This window comes from Mchenga conophoros, linkage group LG16 (genome assembly GCF_057382185.1).
Source record: "Mchenga conophoros isolate Kocher_MC1m ecotype Shallow Benthic linkage group LG16, M_conophoros_male_GT1.1, whole genome shotgun sequence".
In the NCBI taxonomy this organism is placed as follows: Eukaryota; Metazoa; Chordata; class Actinopteri; order Cichliformes; family Cichlidae; genus Mchenga; species Mchenga conophoros.
Window position 1 is genome coordinate 32,015,040 of NC_140541.1, and position 23,994 is coordinate 32,039,033.

General features: G+C 40.1%; 1 protein-coding gene across 2 annotated transcripts in view; it reads left to right on the top strand.

Annotated features, from left to right (window-relative positions):
* The window catches only part of dpp10 (dipeptidyl-peptidase 10 (non-functional)), a 258,523-nt gene that overhangs the window by 90,318 nt on the left and 144,211 nt on the right, over positions 1–23,994 (top strand). Inside the window, exon 1 of one of the 2 annotated variants that reach the window (XM_085249887.1) lies at positions 16,669–17,449. The exons of the other annotated variant lie outside the window; for it this stretch is intronic. Within the exon in view, the coding sequence (XP_085106013.1) occupies positions 17,393–17,449 (57 nt within the window). The 5' untranslated portion in view covers positions 16,669–17,392. Of the gene's footprint in view, positions 1–16,668; positions 17,450–23,994 lie in introns of those variants that run through there. 2 annotated transcript variants of the gene reach the window in all.

Here is a 23,994-nt window from a genome sequence, read left to right on the forward strand (position 1 = left end):
TTCTCAACATATTTAATCTTGTAATGGCAATCTAAACTCAAACGCACTAATCTGTTCTCCAAAAACTACGCCCATGGCTTTACCTCTGAAAAAGTCCACTTGTTGTTCAAAATCCTACATTCTGCGTCAACCTATTTTTTTTTTTTTAATGTGAGTTGACATCTTTCAGGACTAGCAAACTAACAGACTTTAGAGCTTTTATTGTCATTGTGTGGTTTCTTGCACAGCGAAACTGGGTAGCTGGACCACAAAGGTGCAAAAGTAAAGAAAACAATATACAACGAGGAAAAAGCAATATATATATATAACAGCTCTCATAAACATCTGTGCGCACACATTTACAGTAAAAGCAGCCTTGCATTGACACACACACACACACACACACACACACACACACACACACACACACACACACACACATATATATATATATATATATATATATATATATATATATATATATATATATATATATATATATATATATATATATATATTTAAAGTTTAAAGTTCTTCAAAATAAAAGCAAAGAAAGTTGTTTTCTGATTTCCCACAAAACTGCAAAAAAAGAGTGAGAAAAAAAGCAAGAATTATTTATTTGAGCTACGTAACATTGGTGACGAAAAAAAACTCAGGATGGGTCACCACAAGCCTTCATTGGTTAGGATGAAATAAAATATATCTTTTTATTATGTGTACTAATGTATAGAAGTCTGCAGTGGCCAGGATGGCCTACTGAGCAACTCCACCTGGAGGACTCCACCAGAAAGACAACAATCAGACATTAAGCACTGAGAAGGTTGAGGACAGGTCGTGAACATGGAGCGCTGAAGCCAGAGATATGCACAGAAAAGTACACTATGAGAGTGAAAGAAAAGGCAGAACACAGTGCAAACTAAGGGAGAGAGAAGACAGAGTTTATGCCTCGCAGCAGTGGAATTTAAATGAATGGAGAGGAGAAAGAGAAAGGATTTCCAGCAGCCTGGCCCTATAGCAGCACAACTAAGGGATGGTTCAGGGCTACCTGATCCTAACTATACTCTTTATCAAAAAAGAAAAGTTTAAAGCCTGATCTTAAAAGCACAGATGGTGTCTGTCTCCTGAATCCAAACTGGGAGCTGGATTCATAGAAGAGGGGCCCGATAGCTGAAGGCTCTGCCTCCCATTGTGCTTTTGAAAACTCCAGGAACCACAAGTAAGCCTGCAATCCGAGAGCAAAGTGCTCAGTTGGGATAATATGCTACTACGAGGTCTTTAAGATATCATTCAGGCTTTGTAGGAGGAGAAGGATTTTAAGCTGAAGAGGAGCTGGTAACGGAGAAATATGATCCCCTCACTCTGTCTGCACTCATGCTGCTGAGGACCTCGAATGCTGGATTTTTACTTGCAATGGAGTATTTGTAAAAATAGTATTTAATCTGTGCTTTTGCTCATTTAATATGTGAACCAACAATATGAACAATAATAAAATGCATCAAAAGGTACTATAGAAAATAATGTGACACAGCACTGTGGTGTTTCTTCTGATCCAATTAACACTTCAATGTGTCTTTTTTTTATTTGTATTTTTGTTTGTTGTAGTATGTGTACAACAAATGTGCAATTTTTTAATATCATCACTCTCACCACTGTTATAGAGGCTTTCTTTCTTTCTTTTGTTCTTTTTTTTTTTTGTTTAACCACAGCAGGCATCTGTGAAAAATCTTTAAAACCTCATTGGTTTGGGCAAGTAGTGTACAAACAGCAAACACCAAGACCAGCTGGTAAACCTAATGTGTCCATCCATCCATATATCCAGTGTTTTCCAGTTCTTCCCGGACTGCTGGGGTCCTCCAGTTAGAGTTGCTCAGTAGGCCATTGCTGCAGACATTCTATAAATTGGTACACATAATTAAAATAATTTAAACTCTTTGTTTTTTAGCTTAAATAACAGTATCATCTGGTAATAAAGAGTCACCTGTTTCTTTAATGTAACTATTTGTGTTATTGCTGTCTATATTTTCTGCACATGCTTTATCAAAGTGAGAAAAGTCCCTTTGTATCTGTAAGCTTCCTGAATGTGAGGTTTGATGGATAAGGTGACAATGAAGGCATAAATGAATTAAACTGAAACCTGAGACTAAACAAACCTAAGTTCCACATCCACTCAGACTGAGTGGACTGGTATTCCCTCTGAAGAGCCTGGTGGAGGGCTATTGCTGCTGTTGCAGACACTGGCCCACTTAAGGGCCACTGGTGAGTTTCTATCTGGGCTATCATTGATCCCAAGGCAGCTCCCAGTTAATGTTTAAGCTACCTAGGGCTAGCTGTCACGAGCAACACTGATCCTCACTGATCTCATCTGCAGTCTGCCTCTCCCGTCTATTTTTGTACCCATGGGGGAAAAGTTTGCTACTCTAATTCCTTCCATGTCTGAGAAGAACATGCACACTTCTGTTAGCTCAAGCTCTTTACTCCTTTGGGGACTGAGCATGGAGGACTGTGGATATGACTCTAGTTGTAAGAGACCAGAATATTTCTTGCAGGAAAGGAGCCAGTGATGTTGTTTTGAATTTTATGTAAGATGTGAGTATTTTGCTGTGCTGCATTCCCTTCTAAATATGTTCACACGGAACTGGAAAGGTAATTTTAGCCAATCAGCATTTACTTATGATTTAAATTGTTGTGTTTCCTCAAATGATACAAGTTTTAGCTCCTTTTTTTTTCTTACTGTTTTGGTATGTTTGCATTAATTTGCTTTCAGTGGAACTACCACAAACATAAATATACTATACATCATACAAAAATACTGAGCAGGAAAATGTCATATTTTGAGCAGTGAATGTGAGCGATGCTATTATAAAGTGGTTGTGCTGATTGCATGTCACCACAATAATGGCTCTCAAATTCAGTGATTCACTGAAAGCAAAGTATGAGAAATATTAATAATTACAAATATTTGCATGGTAAGAATTAAGCTTGACTCAGCAGTTTATTTTGTGTAAGTGCATCCTGAATTTCAAGGCTCTGTCTGATACTACAGTTGGATCATGGCCAGCTACAAATGCAGAACAGAAAGAGCTGCCATATTTTTGATTTGAATATACCAACTTTCCCACTAAGAGACCTTACTTTGGTAGTTGGTCTCGAATTTTTGTTTTATTTCCTTTTTTTTTCTTGTTTTTTGCTAAAAGGAAATCACAACAGTTTAGTCACTGATGACCAGCTAACCTGTCCCTTGTCTTGTGGTTTCTCTGTTGGTAAGAAGGCCAGCTCTGTATAGTTATGCCAGTGTTACCAGAGTCTTCGACCTGGACCTGACAGGCGCCAAGTCCATGACTGTAGACTGAAACATACAATGTTGGTGTTTTCTTGCTCTCGAGATCTGCTTTGAGCTAGATGGTCATGCTAACCAGGACCTTCAGCAGTGGGGAAGTGGTCATATGACAGTGCACTGAGATCGCAGAGGCTGGAGGAAAAACATAACAAGTGTCATTGCCAGTTACAAAAGTTGAGTTAGAGCTTGTCCACAGGATGAGAAATTCATGGAAGAGCCAGCAACTACTACTAGTGTTATTTATGTGGAACGAACAGCAAGAAATAAAGGGAGCAGGAGCATCCCCATGTCTCCACTACAAAGCAAATTCACTAGCCAGTATTTTCATTGTACATTATAAATATGCATCCATATTTATTGTGTTAATGTTTCACTTACACGACATGAAACTAAAGCTTGAGGATTGTGAGTTGTGTTTTACCTCTGGAAAAGTATAAATTTGTATTTCATATGGAGTTCAATTAAAGAGTTGTTTTCTCGTTAGGTTTTGAATAAAAGCCTATATATTAGTTGTATTATTAGGTTCAAACAAATGCAAATATGTCCATTTGCATCTGCTTGCACATGCAAACTCCTTCATAACAGCTTTTATAATTGATTCTTCCATCTTTCAGAAAAACCCCTTCCTTTATTTTTTAAAGATTAGAATATTCTGATTGGATGGCTAATCCCTTAGTCGAGTCAGCAGCATTGCAGCCTTGAGGAAAAGAAGTATTAAGGGCTTTCACAGTCCCTGAGGGAGACCTTAAATACCTCCCAGTTTCACAGTGACAGTCTCTCGTTGTTAAACTTTGGTCTAAAGAACTTATTTTATATGACTCAAAATAGATATTCTTATGTCGTACGTGCCTGGTATAAGCAATCTATGCATTGCCTACAGGCGTTCCTGTCTTCCCTGAAAGTACATCTTTAAGTCTTAATGTCTATGAAATACACATATCAATCTAGCGCATATTTTATTGAAATAGCATATGATGCACGAGTCAGAAAGGAAGGACATGTAAACCAGTAGGGACCATACCGTGCTATTACATTAGAACAAATCAGGTTTTGCCCAATCACCTCAGAGCCTGTAGGCGTGAATATAATGAAACATCCTTATGTGCAAAACTCGTGTCAGTAATTAGGATGACTTTACACAGTGCAAGCTGCCTTAGCTTCTGAAACATTGCACCCAATGTCGAAGAATGCCTGAGGGCTTTCCGTACCCTTTACACTGTAGCCAAATTCTCGCCTACTTCTGTTGATCCATGATGCACAGAATTCAGAAACAAGCTTTTGAGAAGTGAGAATGCTGAGCGCTTCGACTTCGTCACAAGAGCAAATGAGGCAGAGTGTTTGATCATAGAGGAAGGGCTGGAGCTTCCCGTAACGACCCCGAGGCTATATTGATTTAGAATAAGGCTTTGTGTGTCTTCTAGCTGCATACATGCATAATTTGCCTTCATTATGTTTAGTGCAGGGGGCTCTTTGCCTATATTTCCAAGGCAGGTTTGTTTTTAGTGGCAGAGGATGGAATTAGGGAGAGAAGTGAGGGCAAGTGGGGAAACAAACATTTTAAATTGCAGACGGATGGCTTTGTTTTAAGTTGTAGTTTTGTGTACTTTCACTGACCCGTGCTTTAATATATACTGTGCCGATGTATGAGAGGTGGCACATGTTTACTGTAGAGTTGGCTCCATAATGTGTGGTCACAACTATTTAAAAGTGCAAAACTGACAATTTTCTATGTTTTTATTGCTTTCTTACAATTCTTCGTACCTGCGTAACTCTTCGACACGCAGCGTTTATTTGTGTCCGTTGTTAAAGCTTGAGTGACAGGCAAAAAAAAAAAAAAAAAAAAGCTTGAGACTGATGTACCCTAGATGTTCTAGTTTTGATTCTGTATGACGTTACTGATTGTGCATTGTGGCCATGACACAGCAGAAGGTCCACCCATATTCTGGCTTTTCTTCTGATTTTTTCTGATTTTCAGCAGATGATGACCCAAAGAGCTTCAACAAGGCCCAGCATAGAATGAACAAGGTTTATTTTGAACTGTGAGCCGTGCACAGCTACTCTAATAACGTCTAAGAATATAAATATAGTGCTAGAAATGAGTACAATAGATTGCCTAAAAAGCATATTATTTAACTAAAGTAGTTGGAGTCTCGTTTTTTAGAAAGCTGTACTCAAACAAGACAAATTAGTTCATTTGTTGATGATTTTTCAGGATTGAGCTCTAGCACAGCTGTAGCACGATGATAGAGCTTGCAACTTAGAATACATGCACTATGTGTTTCCATGCTAATGAAAGTAAATGTTCCACTTTGTTTTGTGGCTAAAATATTTTTACACAGGTGTGGAGCTCTGTGGTATACAGCATAGAGAATCTAAGCCATATAAAGCTTTGGAAACACACAATAGTTTACACGGGACAATAAGAAACACAGTATTGATAGCCTTCTGTTTTACAACCTAACAAATAGGGCTTATTTGTGTACTCAACATCAGGTGAGACTCATCTAATGGCTCTTACAAATAAGTCCTAAAGCATCTATATCAACCTGCTCAAGGCTCTAACCAGCTGCTTAAAAAATATGAGTGTGAGTGTGCTGCACTTCTGAAATGTGGAGAGCAGTATATTGTTATAATGGAGTGTGAAATGCTGGACTTTATTGATCCCTGTGGGAAATTCTAGCTTTTCACTCTCTGCCTTCCACAGTTAGTGGTTAGTTGTTAGGAATTCAGTGTTTCGGCTGAGGACACTTGGGCAGAGTGATTGCCTGTGGGTGCTTTGCTTGGGCCTATATCCAATAAAACATCCAGCTTTTCTAACATTGATCGGATGAATTTATTTGTGATGGTGAAAAAAAAGGCTTTTCGACTAGTGTTTGCTGCTTTTGTTTTAAACATAGTATATGCAATAAAAAATGGAACTAAAAATCTACCTGATTCAGGTGTGTTTTACATTTTGAGGCATTCATGTCATTACAGAATTCAATATTTATTATTTACTGTGAAATATACCTGCAATTTCGACTTGGTTAAAGTTTTTGGGAAAAAAGTAACACAATGCACATCTTCCAAATGACCTCTGTAGTGTAGCTATGGGAGTGCTGTAGAAAAGAGCAATATGTCCACATTAAGAGACTGAATTTGTGGCTGTTGTGAAGTAACTCATAAGTTTGTTGGGCAGAAGGCTGCAGCTTCTGTTCTGTCTCAAATTGTTTTTTGCACATATTTTGCTTTTTTCCCCACTTGCTGATTTGTTTCATTTTTACTCCATATTTCCTTTTGTTTTGTTTTTTTTAACAACTTGGTTTCAGAAAAAGGTAAAATATACTCATGCATACTAAAAAGAATCATTCTTACCCCTTGCAGTTTTAGATTCCTTGTCAACCAAGGCCAAGAAACAAATTCAGAGTGATGAAAAATGAAAAACAGTTCCTCAAACGGCCACTCAAAAGCCAGCCAGTCCCTGAAAAATTTGATGTTAAAATGTCCAAATTTACAGCAGATATCAATGCGATATCAACCAGACTTGAATGTCACTGGTAACAAGGTGTTGAGTATTAGGCAAAGAAATGAAAATGTTCTATCTTGTCAAAAAAATTATAGGAGCCTGTGATATAGAATACTTTTTGAAAGCCTTGCGTTGCCCCTCATTTCTTTATATTTTGCTTCAAAAAAGCAAATGTGATGTTGAGCGAAAGTTCTTCAGGTCTTTCTGAACGACTTCCAAAGTTCTTTTTTGGATGTTTGCTGCTTTTTCACTTATTTTCAGTCCAGTCATTATACCTGGTCATCTTCAGAGGAGTGTTAGTTTTTTCAGTATCTTGCCAAAATTAATATACTTATGAACGCAGAGTAGCACTATTAGACAGTGTTTGGGGGTTGTTATGGAAAATTTAGCAATAACCTGCAACACAAAGGAGCAAATGGGATTTTGAGCAAAAGTTGAGCTTGATTTGAAGTGGGTTTAATAAACACATTGCAATGTGGAGAGAACCACTCCAGTCAAACAGTAGGGTGATCTCTGAATTGTGGCCACGACCTTTACATCTTACATATAGAGACGCAGACAACATTTCACAAACTCTTACATGTTGCCCCATCTCGGGGAGGGGGCTATACCTCCTCCCTCACAGAGAGAATTATGACCTTGTTTTCTCCTTGGCCGTCACCTAAGGATTTACATCTATGATAGGCAGGAGGAGTCTCACTATCTGTTTAACATCTCCCATTACAATGGCCTCACTGTGTGTGTAGAGCATAAGGCCCCTCTGTAGTGAACATACATACAACTAAGTGAGAAAGTGACATTACTATTACTAATGTGATATGATTAAATATGTGATTAATACAACAGAAAAGAAATCTGCTTCCACAACACTTCCATGCAGTAAAAGCTTTGCAATGCGACATACACAGCTGAACAATATCAATAAGGGATTGGCCTCCCCAGAACCTCAGCTTTGTTGAAGCAGTGTGGGATCATCTTGACAAAGAACAGAATGACAGCCAAGATCCAAAGATGGTCCTTCAAAAAGCTTGGAGAAATATTCCAAAGGAAAATTCAAGGAAGCTCCCTAAGAGAGTTGAGACTGTGTTGAAGAATAAAGGTGATCATACCAAATATTGACTTTAAAGCTCATTAGAAGTGTACAGACTCTTCTTTTATGTCTTATATACTGTCTATCCACATATGTTTGCAAATGTTTCAATAAATCATTGCCTTTATTTCCCGTTGTCCCAGCAAAAGTATATAAATAGAAATACAATCACCGTTCAAATACTGCTCAAATACTGGATTTGACCCCATTTTGCCTCCAGAATTCCCTTAATTCTTCATGCCACAGATTCACCGAGTTGCTGCAAAAATTCCTCAGAAATTTTGGTCCATGTTGACACGATAGCTTCACAGAGTTGCTGCAGATTTGATGGCTGCCTGTCCATGATGTGAATTTTCCTTTCCAACAGATCCCAAAGGTGCTCTTTTGGACTGGGGTCTTGTGACAAGACTGTTTGAGTACAGTGAACTCATTGTCATGTGAAGGAAGCCAGTTTGAGGTGATTTGAGTTTTGTGCCATGGTGGTGGCCGGAAGCAGCCATCAGAAGTACACTATCATCATAAAGGGATGGACATGGTCACAAACAAGCTATGTTGTTTAAATGATGAGCAGCTGGCCCAAAGTGTGCCAAGAAAATAGCTTCCTGTTTCAAGTTCAGCAGAATGTCTTGGAGAGGTCTACATGCTGAAATGCTAACAAGGAGTTGTATAGGTGTATCTAATAACAAGGTTGGTGAGTGTAGTTAAAATACATCCTCTTATACTGAGTGACCCCCTCATTAGGATTTCATTCAGCTCATTTGATACACCCCTCGATGGTATCAACAAGCACAGCGGGATAAGACAACAGTAATAAAAGGATTACACTAGCTGCAAAAATGAATGACGTTGCAATGTCAACAGCAGGGTGCCTCGGAGCTGTATAATCTGAGCCCTGTTGCATAAAATTGACTTAATGAATTAATGTTTGCTGGATGGAGCACATCGTGTTTCCTTGTAGAGACTGAAGCTTGCTGCAGCTCAGTGTGATGGCATTTGGCCCTTAATCAGTCCACCCTCTGCATTTATCCTTTCTAAATATAATTACAGTTACAGTTACTTTGATCTATAGCTAAAGATGACAAAGCCATAATTTCTCCTACTATTCATTACCATTTAGTATATCTGTTGCTACACAATAAACTAAATAACCCTGATATTCATTTTTTAATTGCAAAAATTATGCACCATGTCTTCCACATGGGCAGTTATTGGGAAGTATTTTTCAGTATTATTCTTATGGTCACTTCAAAGGGACTACTGGTGGTCATTTGGTAGCTCTGATCTTAGATTGTCTGAAAAACTGAAATTGCTGTTCAAATATGAAAGAAAACATGGAGAAAAGGCTGCTGTTTGGCTTAGTGACTGTGTAGATCTCAAGAATGACTAATCCATAAATACACACGATCATCTTTTTTTACATTACAAGCTATAAGCCTGGATCTCTGATGGTATGGGGTGTGCAAAATATCAATTCCATGATTACTGATATCAGTCAGTTTGGCTTGGTGCAGCTACAAAACAGGATGCCTTGCATCAAGGCACTTGACAGAAAACACCAATAAGAAATACGCAGTGAAATCCAAGGTCAAAAAATGTCATTAAAAAGAATGCCAGAAATACATATGACTAAAATGTTTGGAGAACTCTGTCTTCACTTGCTTGTTATCCCAGACTGAATCCTATGGCGCCAAGATCAGGCCTCTGAGTGCATCTGTTGCAGGATTGTGGCTAAACATGGTGCTACATGACTCTGGCTGTATGTTCCAGTTCTTCCTTGTGCGATGGCATCTGTGTTTTTACTGGTTGAAACCAAACCTACACTTTGGTTGCTCTCAACATTTCAAACATATCTTTGTTTTTGAGCTTGATTTACTTCGTAATAATAGTCATTATACAGGATTTTCTTGCACCGCTTCCAAAGCTGATCAAAGAAATACGTGTGCAGTATGGCTTGGAAATAAAATCCCTGTTTTCTATCAACACTGCCCACTTTTATCAGCAGCGACAGCTTCCCTCTGCTTTTGAATGCAGAACTCAAATCCTACACTCAAGATTACAGGGGAAAACCCTCAGGAAGAAACAAATCACTCTTTAGCATCTGTCATTTTGAGTGACTTTGCATTACAAGGAAATGTCTGCTTATTGCAGAAACTAAAGAATTGTACATGAAGAGTACCAACCAAGGAAGAGCTTGACTGCTATTTATTAGAGAGTCAGAGTGGTGATATTGCTCCCCATCAGAAGTGCCAGCTGTTGCTGTAATAATGTGATGTGCTGAATGTGAGCTGCTGGGGCTAAGCCACAGAAGCAGACACTGGAGTTTGGTCATGAAACTTTCATAAGTGGTGAGGTGGCGTGGAGTTCCTGAGTGTCTGCACTAAATTGCCCCAGGGTCATAAATACTTTATCAACAGCAGACACCTCGGCGAAACACCTCCCCAGGGGCTCTCTTTCCCTCCCTCTCTGTGTCCCCACCTCTCCATCGCCTCCACACTTTCCTCTGCTCTCCACACCCACACACTCTGTCTCTGGCACTCCACAACTGTACTGGGTTGTTTAAAATAAAGTATTTCATTTTCACACTCTGGGTACCTTAAAATTCAGTTGTCACGTTTCCAATTATAATATACTCCCACACAGAATTACAGCACATCCAGAGATGTTTTTCACTCTTCATTGTTGGAGTGACATGTTCGCCCATCTCTCACAAACTGATCTTGTCACTTTTTTTCCATTACAATTCACTGCAACCCCCCCACCCCCACCCCCCCAAAAAAACACACACACACACAAACATCAAACATACCCAAGCAAAACTCCAAACTTAGATCTTTTAAGGCACAGACTTTGATCTTCATGCTAGCAGTTCAGCCTAGCCTGCTTAGCTTTAATGCCACCGCCTTTATTCTCCCAGTGCTGTGCATCATGTTGTTAGAAGCAAGACACCAAGAGAGGTATTCATCCAAAGAACCTCTGCAGACCAAGCTTCTGCATGAGCACATTTATGGGGGAAGGAAAAAAAAGTGAGCGCTTGTTGTGAAGTGCACAGATTACACTCAAATCCCCTCATCAATCTGACTGCAATCAGTGCAACTGTAACTCAGCTGTGTCATGAATCCAGCTGAGAATGTGCTGGAAGTCATCAGTGACACAATGCAGATCGGCTCAGTTCAGTTTCGTGCAGTTTCTTTATATTTGTCTGTGCATGTTAAAGGTTTAAATGTTTAAAGTTTTGATAACTCTAGATAACATTCGGGAAGTTAAGGTGTCAGTGTTAATGTATACTGTGCAGTTAAATCTATTTTGGTTATGCCATGTTATAATCAGTTCGTTGAAGTATTATTTTATAGCCACAGACGGCCCAAAAGGTGAACTGTGGCTGCTACTTGTTTGTGAATTAGTGTTACAATTACAATACAGACAATTGTTTTCTGTTAAGAGCATTTACATGTGCATGTTTCAAACAAGCAGAAATTCTATGTAAATTAAAAAATGTTAAGCAAACTGAAACCCCAGTCCTAGATGGGTCACCAGTGATGTTATTATATTGATTATTTGCAAATCACTTTGAACGAAAAAACATTTGATGTTGTAGTGGAGAAAAACCTGAACTCCTGACAACAGATTCCAGATCCACAGTGAGAGAATCTGGTGGCTTCGTTATACTTTGGAAAGATGTCCCTGCAAATCAATACAACAGTCTGCTGTGTGATCATCTTTATCTGCGATCAAGCACTTCTCTCCTGAGTGGTCACTTCCAGGATGACAATACTGAAATGGTTTGATGAGAGTGAAAATGAAACAGCTGTAATGAGAATTAGCTCCTCCAAGTCTGAAGCCATAGTTCTCAGGTGGAAAAGAAAGGGTTAGGAGCTCAGTGATTCTGGTAGAGCTCACAGTAGCGCTGCTGTGTCTCCAGATCTAAAGGAAACCAGTGGGGATGTTTTAGGCTTCTCCAACTGGGTGGAGATCCCTGGGCAGACCGTGCAGACCTAGACCATCCAGGAGAGATTATGTTTCTTAGCTGTCTTTGAAGAGGGAGGTCCAGGCACCTCTGCTTACACTTCTCTTCCATGACCTGGACCCTGACAAGTGTGAGAAAATGGATAAAAGGGAGGCTGTAAAATGATTTATACGCTGTTATGAGGTCATAAGATCTCAACATATTTGAACACCTATTCTGCACCAGTTTGTGCACGGTATATTTATTGGTGGCTTCACTACTGCCATTTACAAGCCAGCTGTCAGTTTGCTTGTTGATACAGAGTGAACAGCAGTGTTGTGAGGCTGAAACGGCAAAAGTCCTCCCTAAATATTCTTTTAATTTGAGGCAACCGTGGTCATTCAGTCACATACAGTGACGGCTGTTCTGTGTTTATATTAAGATTTTTTTTTAAAAAAGAAAGAATAATGAATAATGAAGTAGTAAAACGTAACACTGTTGTCTTTTCACAGGGTGCTTATGTGCACTAATTACAAATAATATTTTTCTTTGTGAACAACATATGGTATATTCTGAAAAGTGGGAGATAAGCTCCCTGGTGTCTCTCAGATTACTGCACAGATTAGTGATATCACAATGTACCTGTTTCCACTAAACTGTAGCTCTACATAACTCCAGTAAAGTGAGGCATTAAACCACTCAAAAGTTTAACAGTTTAATTTTCCCTAAAAACAAAATAATTCACTTATCGATAAATGCTGCATTGTAAAGTCTAAGGAAGTTCGATCTGCCGACAGCCAGTTCAAACTGTATAAATATTAGCCAAAAGCTATTTAAACAGGAAATCTCACTCTGTCGTTTCTGGGAAACATTGCCCCTGCTTGCATCTTTCCATTGGTTTCTAAATGCAAACACATCAGGTTTAAAATTCATTCTTTCTCAGCAACCTGTCCTTAAAAGCAGTGTGTCCATCCTGTGTTCATTTACTGTTTCGAAGTCAGCGGTATGCAATCTCATCCTCTCATCCAACCAAGTCAGAAACTCATAGTATTAAGGCTGAAAGAAACTTTGAAGATGCTTATGGAGGCTAACCAACTTAGATCCAACCTTTACCTTTAAATTAAACAATTTTCTAAAGGTTATCGCATATATTCATCATCCAAGCAGATCCAATGTGTGCATCACTCCCTCTTCCCAAACAGGCAAACTCCATTAGTCTCCCTCAGAAAGTGGTACACGCAAGCAAAGGTTAAGAGGAATTTATGCAAATGTGAGCTCCACTAATGCACTCAACACACCCACAAAAAACATGAAACAGATTTTTTTTAATTTTATGATTATCATGTCAAATTCTTTTCAGACCCAGAAACCTTTGTCTACCATCACAGATGACCGCCCGACGCTGTTTGTACGTTTGTTACGCTGCATGTTTACTTTATATTAATTTCACGTCTCTGACATTCTGAAGGTAGAGCTGCTCAAACAGAACATGTCAATATTTGAGCGTCGCTGTTTTGGGCGAGAGATATGTTTAGTCTGCCCTCGATGCGAGTGTGAAGGTCTTCTGCTGGCATTTCTCCCAGTTCCTTGAGATATTTGACAGGGGATTTACTCTGCGTTGTCACTGTGCTGGAGATGGAAGTGAATCCAAGTTCTTATTTCTGAAAAGCAAATTCCACATTCTATGCCCTGTTTGGACTTTTACACTTAGAAAGCAACTCTTCCAGAATGTCAGGGGCCAAAATAGTCCACGGCTGGCCCCAGGACATTTGGGTTTTTCCCTGCCAGCTAATAACCTGAGTGGACAGATGTGTGGTGACAGGGAAGAAAATGAGTATTGCTAAACGTCTCCCCGAGCAGGGATTTGCTAATCATAGCATATCAACCTGAATTAGGAATATTCACCCCGTCAGGCTTTTGCTTTTTCCTAATTGTGGGCTTCATGTGTCTGTATTAAGAACTATACACAGCATTTTAGGAGTTTTAGTATTTTTGAGGGTGGTACAGGATTGTAAGCTTTTGCAAGTGTTGCTAGCTTACAACCTACGTTAGTAACCAAGCTGATTTCAGTTTCCACATCCATTTGTTTTTGGAGGTCTGTGGTACTAGAGGTGGGAGTAAAGTTTGCTCCCCTAGGCTTTGTTAGCCAGCAGTACACATAAGTATCAGGCTTGTTTCCTGAACTCTTTATCAGCCGGAGAAGATGCTGATGTTTTGACTGAGATAAGCAGATTCATCAGCAGTCTGTCAGTCAGAAATGTGATTGTAATATAAGAACAGTACTAATGGAATGCCAATTAACAACACTGTCAGTGTTTTATGAATGGTTTCTCAAGTGAATGTTGAAATCTGTGTTTCCACAAAGTCCGCTTCAGCTGGTGTAGAGTGCAGAGCTGAACGGACTGAAGCTCAAGACACAAGTTCACAATTAGTGTTGGACTGTGATTTTTCACCCAACTTCCTGGCAATTCTTATGAATAAGTGGATGTAACATTTCCAACATTTTCAAAATTCTGGGGTCTTCACTAAACGTGGAACTATCCTGGAATGTGGAAACAATTAAATTCAAAACAAACTGTTTAAAATTGTAAAGACATTTTGAAGAAGTGTGTGTGGTAAAAAAAAATCATCCCCTCAAAGCAGCTGATAAAAATCACTATCGGTGAAGATGGACTGAAGCCAGGGTCCTATGTTAAATCTACTTTTAGCACTGTTATTGTTTGGGGATCTAAACTATTCAGATCGCCACAAACTAAAACATATGGTGGTAGGTGGAAGGGGAATAGTCAGGGGCAAGAGGACATTAAATTAAATACATTTCTGTTGTCCAGAAATGTATTTAATTTTTTAAAATTTGAGGTCATATATGTGCTGCTCCCTGCTTCCCAGAACAGAGTCCGCTGGCGTGGTGTTGCGGACCTATGCTCCACCAGGAGTCTACAGGAAAACTGATTGATGTGCTGTTCAGATCTGCCGTGCTTAAAGCTGGAAAACAACAGGTTAATCCAGACCTTTTTGAGATAACAAGAGAATTTACAAAGAAATCTAAATGTGGAAATTTTATTTATGTATTTACACTCTATAGGGTTTACATTATATAAGACAAAAACATATCAGAACGTTTTTGTTGTTTTCTTAGGAAAAAAAGATAAGTAAATGATCAATTTTGCTTCTCTTAATACTATTGCTGCAGTAGCTGCACTATGTGGAACTGAAGGCTGACTTGGACTGACTTCCACTTCAAAGTGGATTGATTACTCCTGTCCACAAAATAGAGCACGCAGATCGATTTGTGTCTTTATTATAACACAAACAGACCACTTTTTCAACACTGCTATATTCCACTCCACTCCTGTCCAATGAGATATCATCTCTGCGGTTCTACAGACGGATAACAAATGAAAGATGAAAGACATCTGAGTACAGACTCTTCCACGGCGGGTCACCAAATGATTTTATGAAAATGATGATGGCTTTCACGATCACATCAGAATAAGACTTAAAAAAACAACAACATTTAAACACCAAATGCAGGAATCTCTTTTGGAAAAAGAATGGGGAGTGTATAGTGCAGTGTATTTAGTATATATCAGTATATTTTGATTCATTTTGGTGATTCATTTTAGTCTCCCGTGAGTTTTCTTTTGAAACTGTGGAATAGAAAACAGTTTGAAGGGTAATCAGTAATGCAGGGCCAGTTTCAAACTGCTGCAGGTCTGAGAGGAATGCTTGTACATCTGGAGGCGTGTCCCTGGAGAATGTCGAGCTGTCAATGAGTGAAAGCAGGGATATGATTAGAGCACCATGCACACATGTCTCCGTCATTGTTGGAGCTTAATTTTGAGTTTACATCAAAGCTGTGAAAAATGGAAACAACAAACAAAAAATATTCACAAAATGCTAGAAAAAGGTGAAGTTTGATTGCCTTTGAAGAAGTATGTGTGGTTAAAAAAAAAAATCAACCCCTCAAAGCAGCTGATAAAAATCACTGAAGATGGACTGAAGCCAGGGTCCTATGGTAAATATCTACTTTTAGCACCGTTATTGTTTTGGGATCTAAACTATTCAGATCGCCACAAACTACAACATATGGTGGTAGGTGGAAGGGGAATAGTCAGCCACACACACACACACACACGCACACGCACACACACGAGCTTATTAACTGTGATTGAAACCAAGAAAAAACAGGAAAATATCTAAACACTTTTAAAGATGAAATGGAGTGATTTACAGCTTACTCGTCTTTTCTTAGCCTGTGCCTTGATGCTTAATAGCTTTAGTCGATATATTTGATTGACATTCCTGTTTAAATTACTTGTTTGATTAAAGACTTCTTTCAGTACTGAAGCACATGACATCTTCCCTCCCACCCATTGCCCGCAGTCTGGTAGATGTCAGAGTGCGTGAGAGTTATTTCACCTCACAATCCCTAACAAGCTTAGTAATTCAGCAACAGTCAAACGCAGATATAAACTATTGATCTTTGTCTGGCGCAGGCGTTAGCGATATGAGCCTTAATATCACCGCCTCTCATTCTGCCTGCCCGGCTTCCATAAAGTTGAGCGTCTAACCACAGAAGCAGACCTCGCTCTCTCATAAGCCCCGCGGTGAGCTTGATATAGCGGCGGGTTCACAGGTGTCATTTCTCCGCTAAGTACTCCAAACACCGACGCGATCGTTTCCGTGCCCTGCGCGTATTTTAACAACCGGCGGCGAGGCTTTTGTGAGCCACGCTCAATCCTCCCTTTATTGACCATTTAAGCTCCTCGCTCGCCGCCATCTGAAAGGCTCCCGTATAACAAAAGCAGCGGGTTTCTGCGGCTGGAAAGCGGCCGTCTCCCTGAGCCCATGGCCGGTGTTTAACGCACGATAACAAGCAGAGGTGGGTCGGTGTTACGCGCGCCCACAACAGTAAAGAAGAGGAAGGCTTTCAGCACCGCGGACAGCTCCTGTGTGCACCTTTCAGCACATGATGCTAACACGTCAGCCGAGACAGCTCGCACTGTCTTTTTGTCTTTTTTTTTTTTTTTTTTTTTTTTTTGAAACTTGGGTCCTGCAAAAGCATCCCTCCCCGGAAACCATCACAAGACCACTTGAACACTCCCCTCCTCCTTCCCCTCCTCCATTCCGTCTTGGGCTATATCCTCCAAAATACCAACATCACTGAGAGTAGACAGGGAGAGAGGCCAGACACCCCGGAGAAGTGTCAGGCTGGTAAAATGTGAGAACACTCCGTCTTTCTCGCTTCAGCAAACGAGCGTGTCCGAAACTCTCCTCCCTTTTCCCGGAGGGGGGTTGATGTGAACGCACAGGGCTGCGTTGGCTTCTCGTCACACGCTCGCCAAGACCTCGCACATATTCAATCGTGACGGATTCGTCCCTTCGCTCCACCACTCCTGTTTAAGATTCCGCAGTTGACAAGACGGCGCCTTGCCCTCCCCGCCTCTCTCATCAGACTTATTTTGCGCCGAAAACGGGATTCTGTCCGCTTTTCTTTGGGATTCGACCAAGTTTTCCCTTCCGAGGAGTTTTACAATGACAGCTACCAAGGAGCAGCCGAATCAGAGACAGAATCAACCGCAGCAGGATGAGGTGGGCAACTGGCTTTTTCTTTTGACTTCCACTTTACCCTTGTGCTTTATGTTAAACTCTGCGGGATAACCTGTTCCGCAGCCCGTTCTAGCTTTAGGGTTTAAGGTCTGCTGAGAGGCCACCGCTGTGGCCACATCCACTAAGTGAAATGTGTAAAAATTCAGTGGCCGATCGGCTCCCCCTATCAAGCAGCATCAGCTTTCTGTGCAGATAATGAGGCTGTGGCTCCAGTGCGAAGGGGCTCATTCAAGTTGGGTGCTGCACGTAGCAGCGTCGAATTAATCGTGTCGTCGCCAGCTGTGCGCGGAGCTTATTGTCAACTGTCAGGACTGGGTCACAGAAAGCTTGAACGCCGTGGGCACACGCGCTGTCAGTGAAGGGGGAGAGATTGAGAGAGGAGCACTGCAGCTTGGGCGCATTGTAATTCAGCCGTTGCCTCCTGTCAGCTGCCCCCGACACCTTGAAAGTGAACAGTCCTGGAAAAATCACTTTATAAGGGTGGGGAAAAGAGCGCAATGTGCTTATTTTTCTATCTGCAAGACGCACATCAGCTCTACCTGATGTTCTCATCAGCTCATTAGCCTGCAGGGGTTAAACGTTCTCGGTTTGGCACCTTCACACAGGTGGCGTTGCGCACTGCAATGCTTTTTTTTTTTCAGGGCAATAAGATCAAGACTGCAACTTGACAACCACGCACGTGGGTTTGCGCCAAACCGCTGAGGCTAAATCAGCTGCAATTAATGATCACCATCAGTTTTCTATTCATCCATCAGTTTGCTTTTCAATTAAAACAAATGAACAGTTCTATGAATGATGCAAATTCCATCTGTTTCACCCCGGGCTTTCCTCTGAGAGGTCCAAATATATTCTGGGTGCTCTTAATTGAATTCAGTCATGTAGTCCTATTATTCTAAGAAATCAAAACCTCGGCCTCATAATTGAGTTTCTGTGCCTGAAATATTAGAAGGCCTCATGAGATGTTGGTGAAGTATGACAGCTCACAGTTTTCTTTGCTCCATCCTCTATACTTAAAGCGCAGTGGATACTACTCAGTAGGGCTCTCAGGCTAATTCAAAGTCATGTTGTTGATTTCATGTGTGAGCACTGACTACTCATTTGATTAGGGATGATATTGTGTACCATATGTTCATAAATGCCAGAAGTTGTTAAGCCTGCAGGCAAGCTGACTGTGTTGGTGCTTTTATGAAGGCATTTCTGGCGTGTTTAAAAGCATTCAGTAACATAGTGGTGACTTCAAAGCAGCAACAGCATGAAGATATATAAGTGTGTAAGAATCACAAAGTCAGGTGATGGTATTGTGAGCAAAAATGTCAGTGAAGTGAAGACAGTTTGAAAACACTCTGAGTTTTTCGAGCACTTTGTGTTGGGAGCTATTGCATAAGATTTGTGCAGCAGGCCGGCGTCATGTTTGCAAGCATTGGGGGTGAGAGTAGTGCCTTAGCTGAGCCAAAGCTATTACTGTCCCAGGCACTGTCAACCCACAGTGAGTATGTATAGCTCTTTGGCAGGCTCTTAACAGGGTAACTCTTCATCAAAGTTGCATGAAGATGCTGAGAGAATTACAAAAGGGGAAAAGACGAAGGTGTCTCTAAATAATGGGTGAAGGAGAAAAGTGGGCCCTAAGCTGTTTTTTAAATGCAAAGTGGAGGACCGGCAATTCTCTTTTCATACTCTGCCTCTCTTTACCACAGTTGAGTCCATTGTTGTTGCATTAAAAGCCTTTTTTTCTCTTTCTTTTTTGTGGTTTTGTCATTCTGACAAAAAAAGAGAAAAAAGTAAAAGAAAAAAACCCCACAACTAGCCACACAAATAACACTGGTGGGAACTGTGTGACGCAAATCCATAAAACTCTCCAGCTTTTCACTTGCTTTTTTAAGATATCTATTATTTTGTCCAGAAGGATGGCAGCCAGCTTGTTTTTTTTCCTCCATCATCCAACAATTTGCAGCAATTTGCAAGAACCACAAAAATACCTCTATAACCAAAAATCTGACCCTTCTCTTAAATATCCATCTGTGCAAAAAGCCAAATAAAAGTTTTCAAAATTCAGATACATGAAGAAAAATAATACCTGGGAAAAGACATCTCATTCTTCATGTGTGTTTTCACAGACATGACTGATGTGTCGATGTTTTGTTGTTTCCAAGGACACATAGTCGCTTTTAAAGGATTCTGACAGATTTCGGTTTCTCCTACAATAAAGTGGATATATATTATAGTTCTTGGCATGTTAATAATCCAGCTAGTCATTCTGATGTATGGTTATTGGCGTCTGTAGGTAGTAGCAACTATTGTCCCTGTTACAGACTGCAACTTAGTGTATGTGATAAAATGCAAATAATAAAGCTGACTTTAGAGTGGTTTTGACTTTGGCTTAAATTCTATGAATTTTCTCAAATGCTTTCCAATGCTGTTAACGTTAATGTAGGAATCAGGTTTTCAAAAAGGAGAATGTGTGCATGAAGAAACAAACAAACAAAACCCCCAAAATGAAACAATATAACTCATTCTGTTCTTCCCCATTTTAAGGAGAATGGGCTACAGCTAAATTTCAGACTGCAGGACCTTCTGCTATTCCTGGTAACTGTTAGAGTTTGCCCCCTCCTACTTCTGTGTCAACACAGCTGAAACAAGAGACATTTTTTTAGTTCTTAGAACTCCATTTTTATTATTCCCTTAGAGTAATTACTTTCCCGTCATAAGCATGACATAGGTGTACTGTGACCAGTCCAAAATTAGCAATGTACACTGCAGCTTTTAGCATTTTCATTAACACTGGAACAAAACGCAGGGAAATGAATCAAGGGAAGGCTTTACTGAGCCTGTAGCCAATGAGAGAAGCACTATGCATGTGATTTTTCACTCATCAGAAAAATATTAGCTTGCAATTCCCTTCAGCTTGCATATTTTAAACGAAAGCCACAGTGAAGCAACACAGAGAGAAAATGAAAGCAGGATTGGAAGAAAGTAAAACATGAGGTGACATTGAATTATCAGCGACTGGCTGGCTGTTATATCTGATCAGAGTTCCTATTAGCAGCTCAAATGCAAAAAAGAAAAAAAAAGAAGGTATTCAACTCCTGAAGGACCCCCCTTATGGGTATTTGTGCCCACCAAAATTCTTTGGTCTGGACGAAAGTGTTTTAAGATGCTGACTGATATGCTGGCTCTCTAAGCCATTATGTGCTGTTGTGACGAGCCGTTTTTATGCTGACTGTTAAGACCGAAAACAAAGCAGTTCACTGGGATTTGAGACAACTCTGTTTTTCTTCATTTTTATGTGTTTTTCCTCTGTGTGCTGTTTCAAAGACTGGCAGCTTATACACTGGAAATCGTTTGTCCTATGGTGATCATTTTATGTTCTGGACTGATGATTTGTTCAGGTGCACATGATACACTGACTATAATGACTGTATAAATAAATGTTTTTAGTGATTGACCTTGATAGTCATAAAAAGCGTTATAGGCAGAACATCTTAACTATTTTTGCTTTGCTTTAAAGAGAATACATGCAGTCAGCCAACTGTGAACGGGAGCAGTGGAGCAGTCTTGGCAGTGAAACCATACAGTGTGGCCAATCCCTCTTTAGTTTCACTGCAATCTTAGAACAAACTGACTCATTTGACATTGGCTGATCTCACGCTGTGCAGCCTCCTTTAACCACACACACAATACAGGCTGACTGAGAGGTTGACCTCTCATTGCGACCCTGTAGCCAGCTCAGACTCTGTGCAGTCAGTGGGGTGTATAGACTCAGCACCTGGCCAGACAGAGTGTTCCCCTCGGCTTTGTTAATGGAGCCGTTGCTGTCTGTGACTGGGACTAGAGGCGAGCATTAGGAGAAAAGGATGCCTACCCTATTGTGATTAAGAGGTGTGCTTGCACATGCTGTGATCCGGTGGCCCGGGAAACTGTAATTCACACTAATGGAGAAAATGTCCTGGACACTGCTGCTGCTGCTTCAGTGGCCTCAGAGACAGTTACTGAGAGAGGGAAGAACAAAAAAGAACAGGTTGCAAGGGAACTCGTGAGCATAGGTGGACAAAGAAAAGGAAATGTGAAGGAGGCAAAGAAGAGGGGGAAGGTGAGAAGACAGGGCCGGTTGTGTAAATGACAAATGGATTTAAAGAGGATCACGTGGAAGATGATGATGTGTGAGATGAAATGAAGTGAAAAGAAGATGTGTTAGTATGTTCAGGAGTGTGAGGAAAGGGACAGTTTTTTATCAATTGCTATGACTTATAGCAACGATAATGTGAAAACACTGTTAGTTTTGAATAATGATGAACTCACAGAAAAAAACTTTGTCTGCAAACAGAAGTTTTTCATTTACTGCTTAGTGTCCAGCTAATTTTTAGCCTCCCATAAAGATAATTTTGTTACAGAGATTTGCAGAAGGAATGCTTTTGCATCAGCGACTTTGCTTTTTTACTTTGTGCTACTTATAATTTGCCCTTTCACCCTGAAAAACTGTAATAAGAAGGAATTCTTCACAAGCGCTCATACGTGACAACCAAGGAGTGACATTCGTCTCACTTTTACCATAAAACTTGTGCATCATGTTTGGATAACCTATGAACCAATGCAACTAATGGTGTTTTTCCTTGGAATGACATTCCTATCTGACTCATCAAGTGTCACATGTAGCACCAACATTAGTGAAAATTCACTTTTTTATTTGCCTCTTATGTGATAATAACTGCAGAGAAAAAAATAAAACAAAGGTGATCTAAGGAGCTTGGAGAGAGGCTTCATCAGTTCCTGAGGTCACCGGTGCCCAGAAAGGAAGAAGTCTCTTGGATGCGAGGTGAAACATCTTCACAAAATTTAAAGAAGTCCAGTCGTTTTCTTTCTAAGCTCCTTAGACTGCCATGACTGGATGACTGAGAACCTACACAGACAAGCAAAGGTCTGCTTCCTGTGGGGTTATAAAGTATGCGTGTTAACCTTTGGGCTTCCAAGGTGCGGCCTTATGTTGAGAGAAATAATGTTTGTATCAGATATATAAAATAAAATATGTGAAAATATAAGCAAAACCAAATATTTAGTTACTGTTAAATGTTGACTTTGGATTATCTTATTTTTGTCTTTGTGGGTAAATTAAATGGATTCAACAAAAGGGAAAAAAGGCATAACAAAACAGAATATTGGGAGAAGAGACTGAAAGATGCTGCTAAATTAGGTTTATTGTTAATATGATTTGAATGCAAGATATCATTTTGTATAAATGGGTATATAAATATCAATTATATAAATGGGTAAATAAATGTTCAGCCCATTTCTGCATTGGGTTGGTGTCAGGTTGGCTGGCAGTGCTTGAGTTTTGCATCACATTTTTCCATCTTTTGGGCTGAATTTGCATTCAGCACATGCTGTTCAATCTCAAATCGAATGGACAGAGAGGAAGAGCTGCTATTTTTTGAACATTGCATAATCAGAAGCACTGCAAAGTGTCCCAGCCTGTGTGCTGACTTACACTCACCACCTTCCTGTCATAAGCTTGTCTCTGTATCCCGAGGCGACCGGTGCCCTGAATTAGCTGAAGCTGACACATGTTCCATCCTCGAAAGGATTAAAAGGCAATTACAGAGTTTGAGTCATCAGTTGTGACACAGACAAGGGGACAGGCTGCAGTCGAACCCGAGATAGCAGGAATTAGGAAGAGGAAACAGTCAGACCTTCTACTTGTGTGTGTGATAACAGGGTAGCTTGTGAGTGAATGGGTAGTTGCAGGTAAAGCACACATCTCAGTCACCACTAATACCTGATATTTTATTGAATGCAGTGTTGGATGTAGATGTGTGTTTTTTCTTCACTGGCTTAAAAAAGCCCTAAAATTTTAAAATCACCCCAGGCAACTTTTTCTCCGCTCTAATTGAGATGCAGTAAATTTGCCTGAGCTGCTCAAACCATAATTGTGGTGCTGGGCATGTGGACCAATCTCACTTGAGAGTGAACCAGAGGATTGTCTTCTGAACAACAGAGGTACCAAAAGAAGTAATTACAACAACAAATGTCCTGGGAGACGCACACTCTCTCATGCAAACTCTTTCTTTCTTGCGTATTCTCTCCCAGCAAACATGGTTTAAATATCATGGAATGATGGCAAAAACTGCACTGTAGGTGAGCAGATGTTAGCTGATTTTGGCATTTCCACAGACAACAGTGGTCACGTCAGACTGTTTCTTACAAAGCAAGGATTGTTGTTTAAATTGTTGCCATAAAGAAGACAAACTCAAGAGTCTACATTGTGGAAATTGTATCTCTTTGTCTTTTGCCTGGTTACATTTCTTGTCTGGAGTCAAGCGCTATATCCCCTTTTTCACTGTTTTAGTCAGCTGGCTCAGTGTGATAAGAAGTGGACTCCAGAGCACAGGTCACACATCTGAGTCCCTTTTCCTCTCTCATAAGCTGGAATGTTTTATATATGTCAAGTTAGGCTACATAACTGAAACTGGAGATACCTCCAATTTAATGTGTTAGTAATAAATGAAGCAACATACATAAGGGAGATACTTGAACTT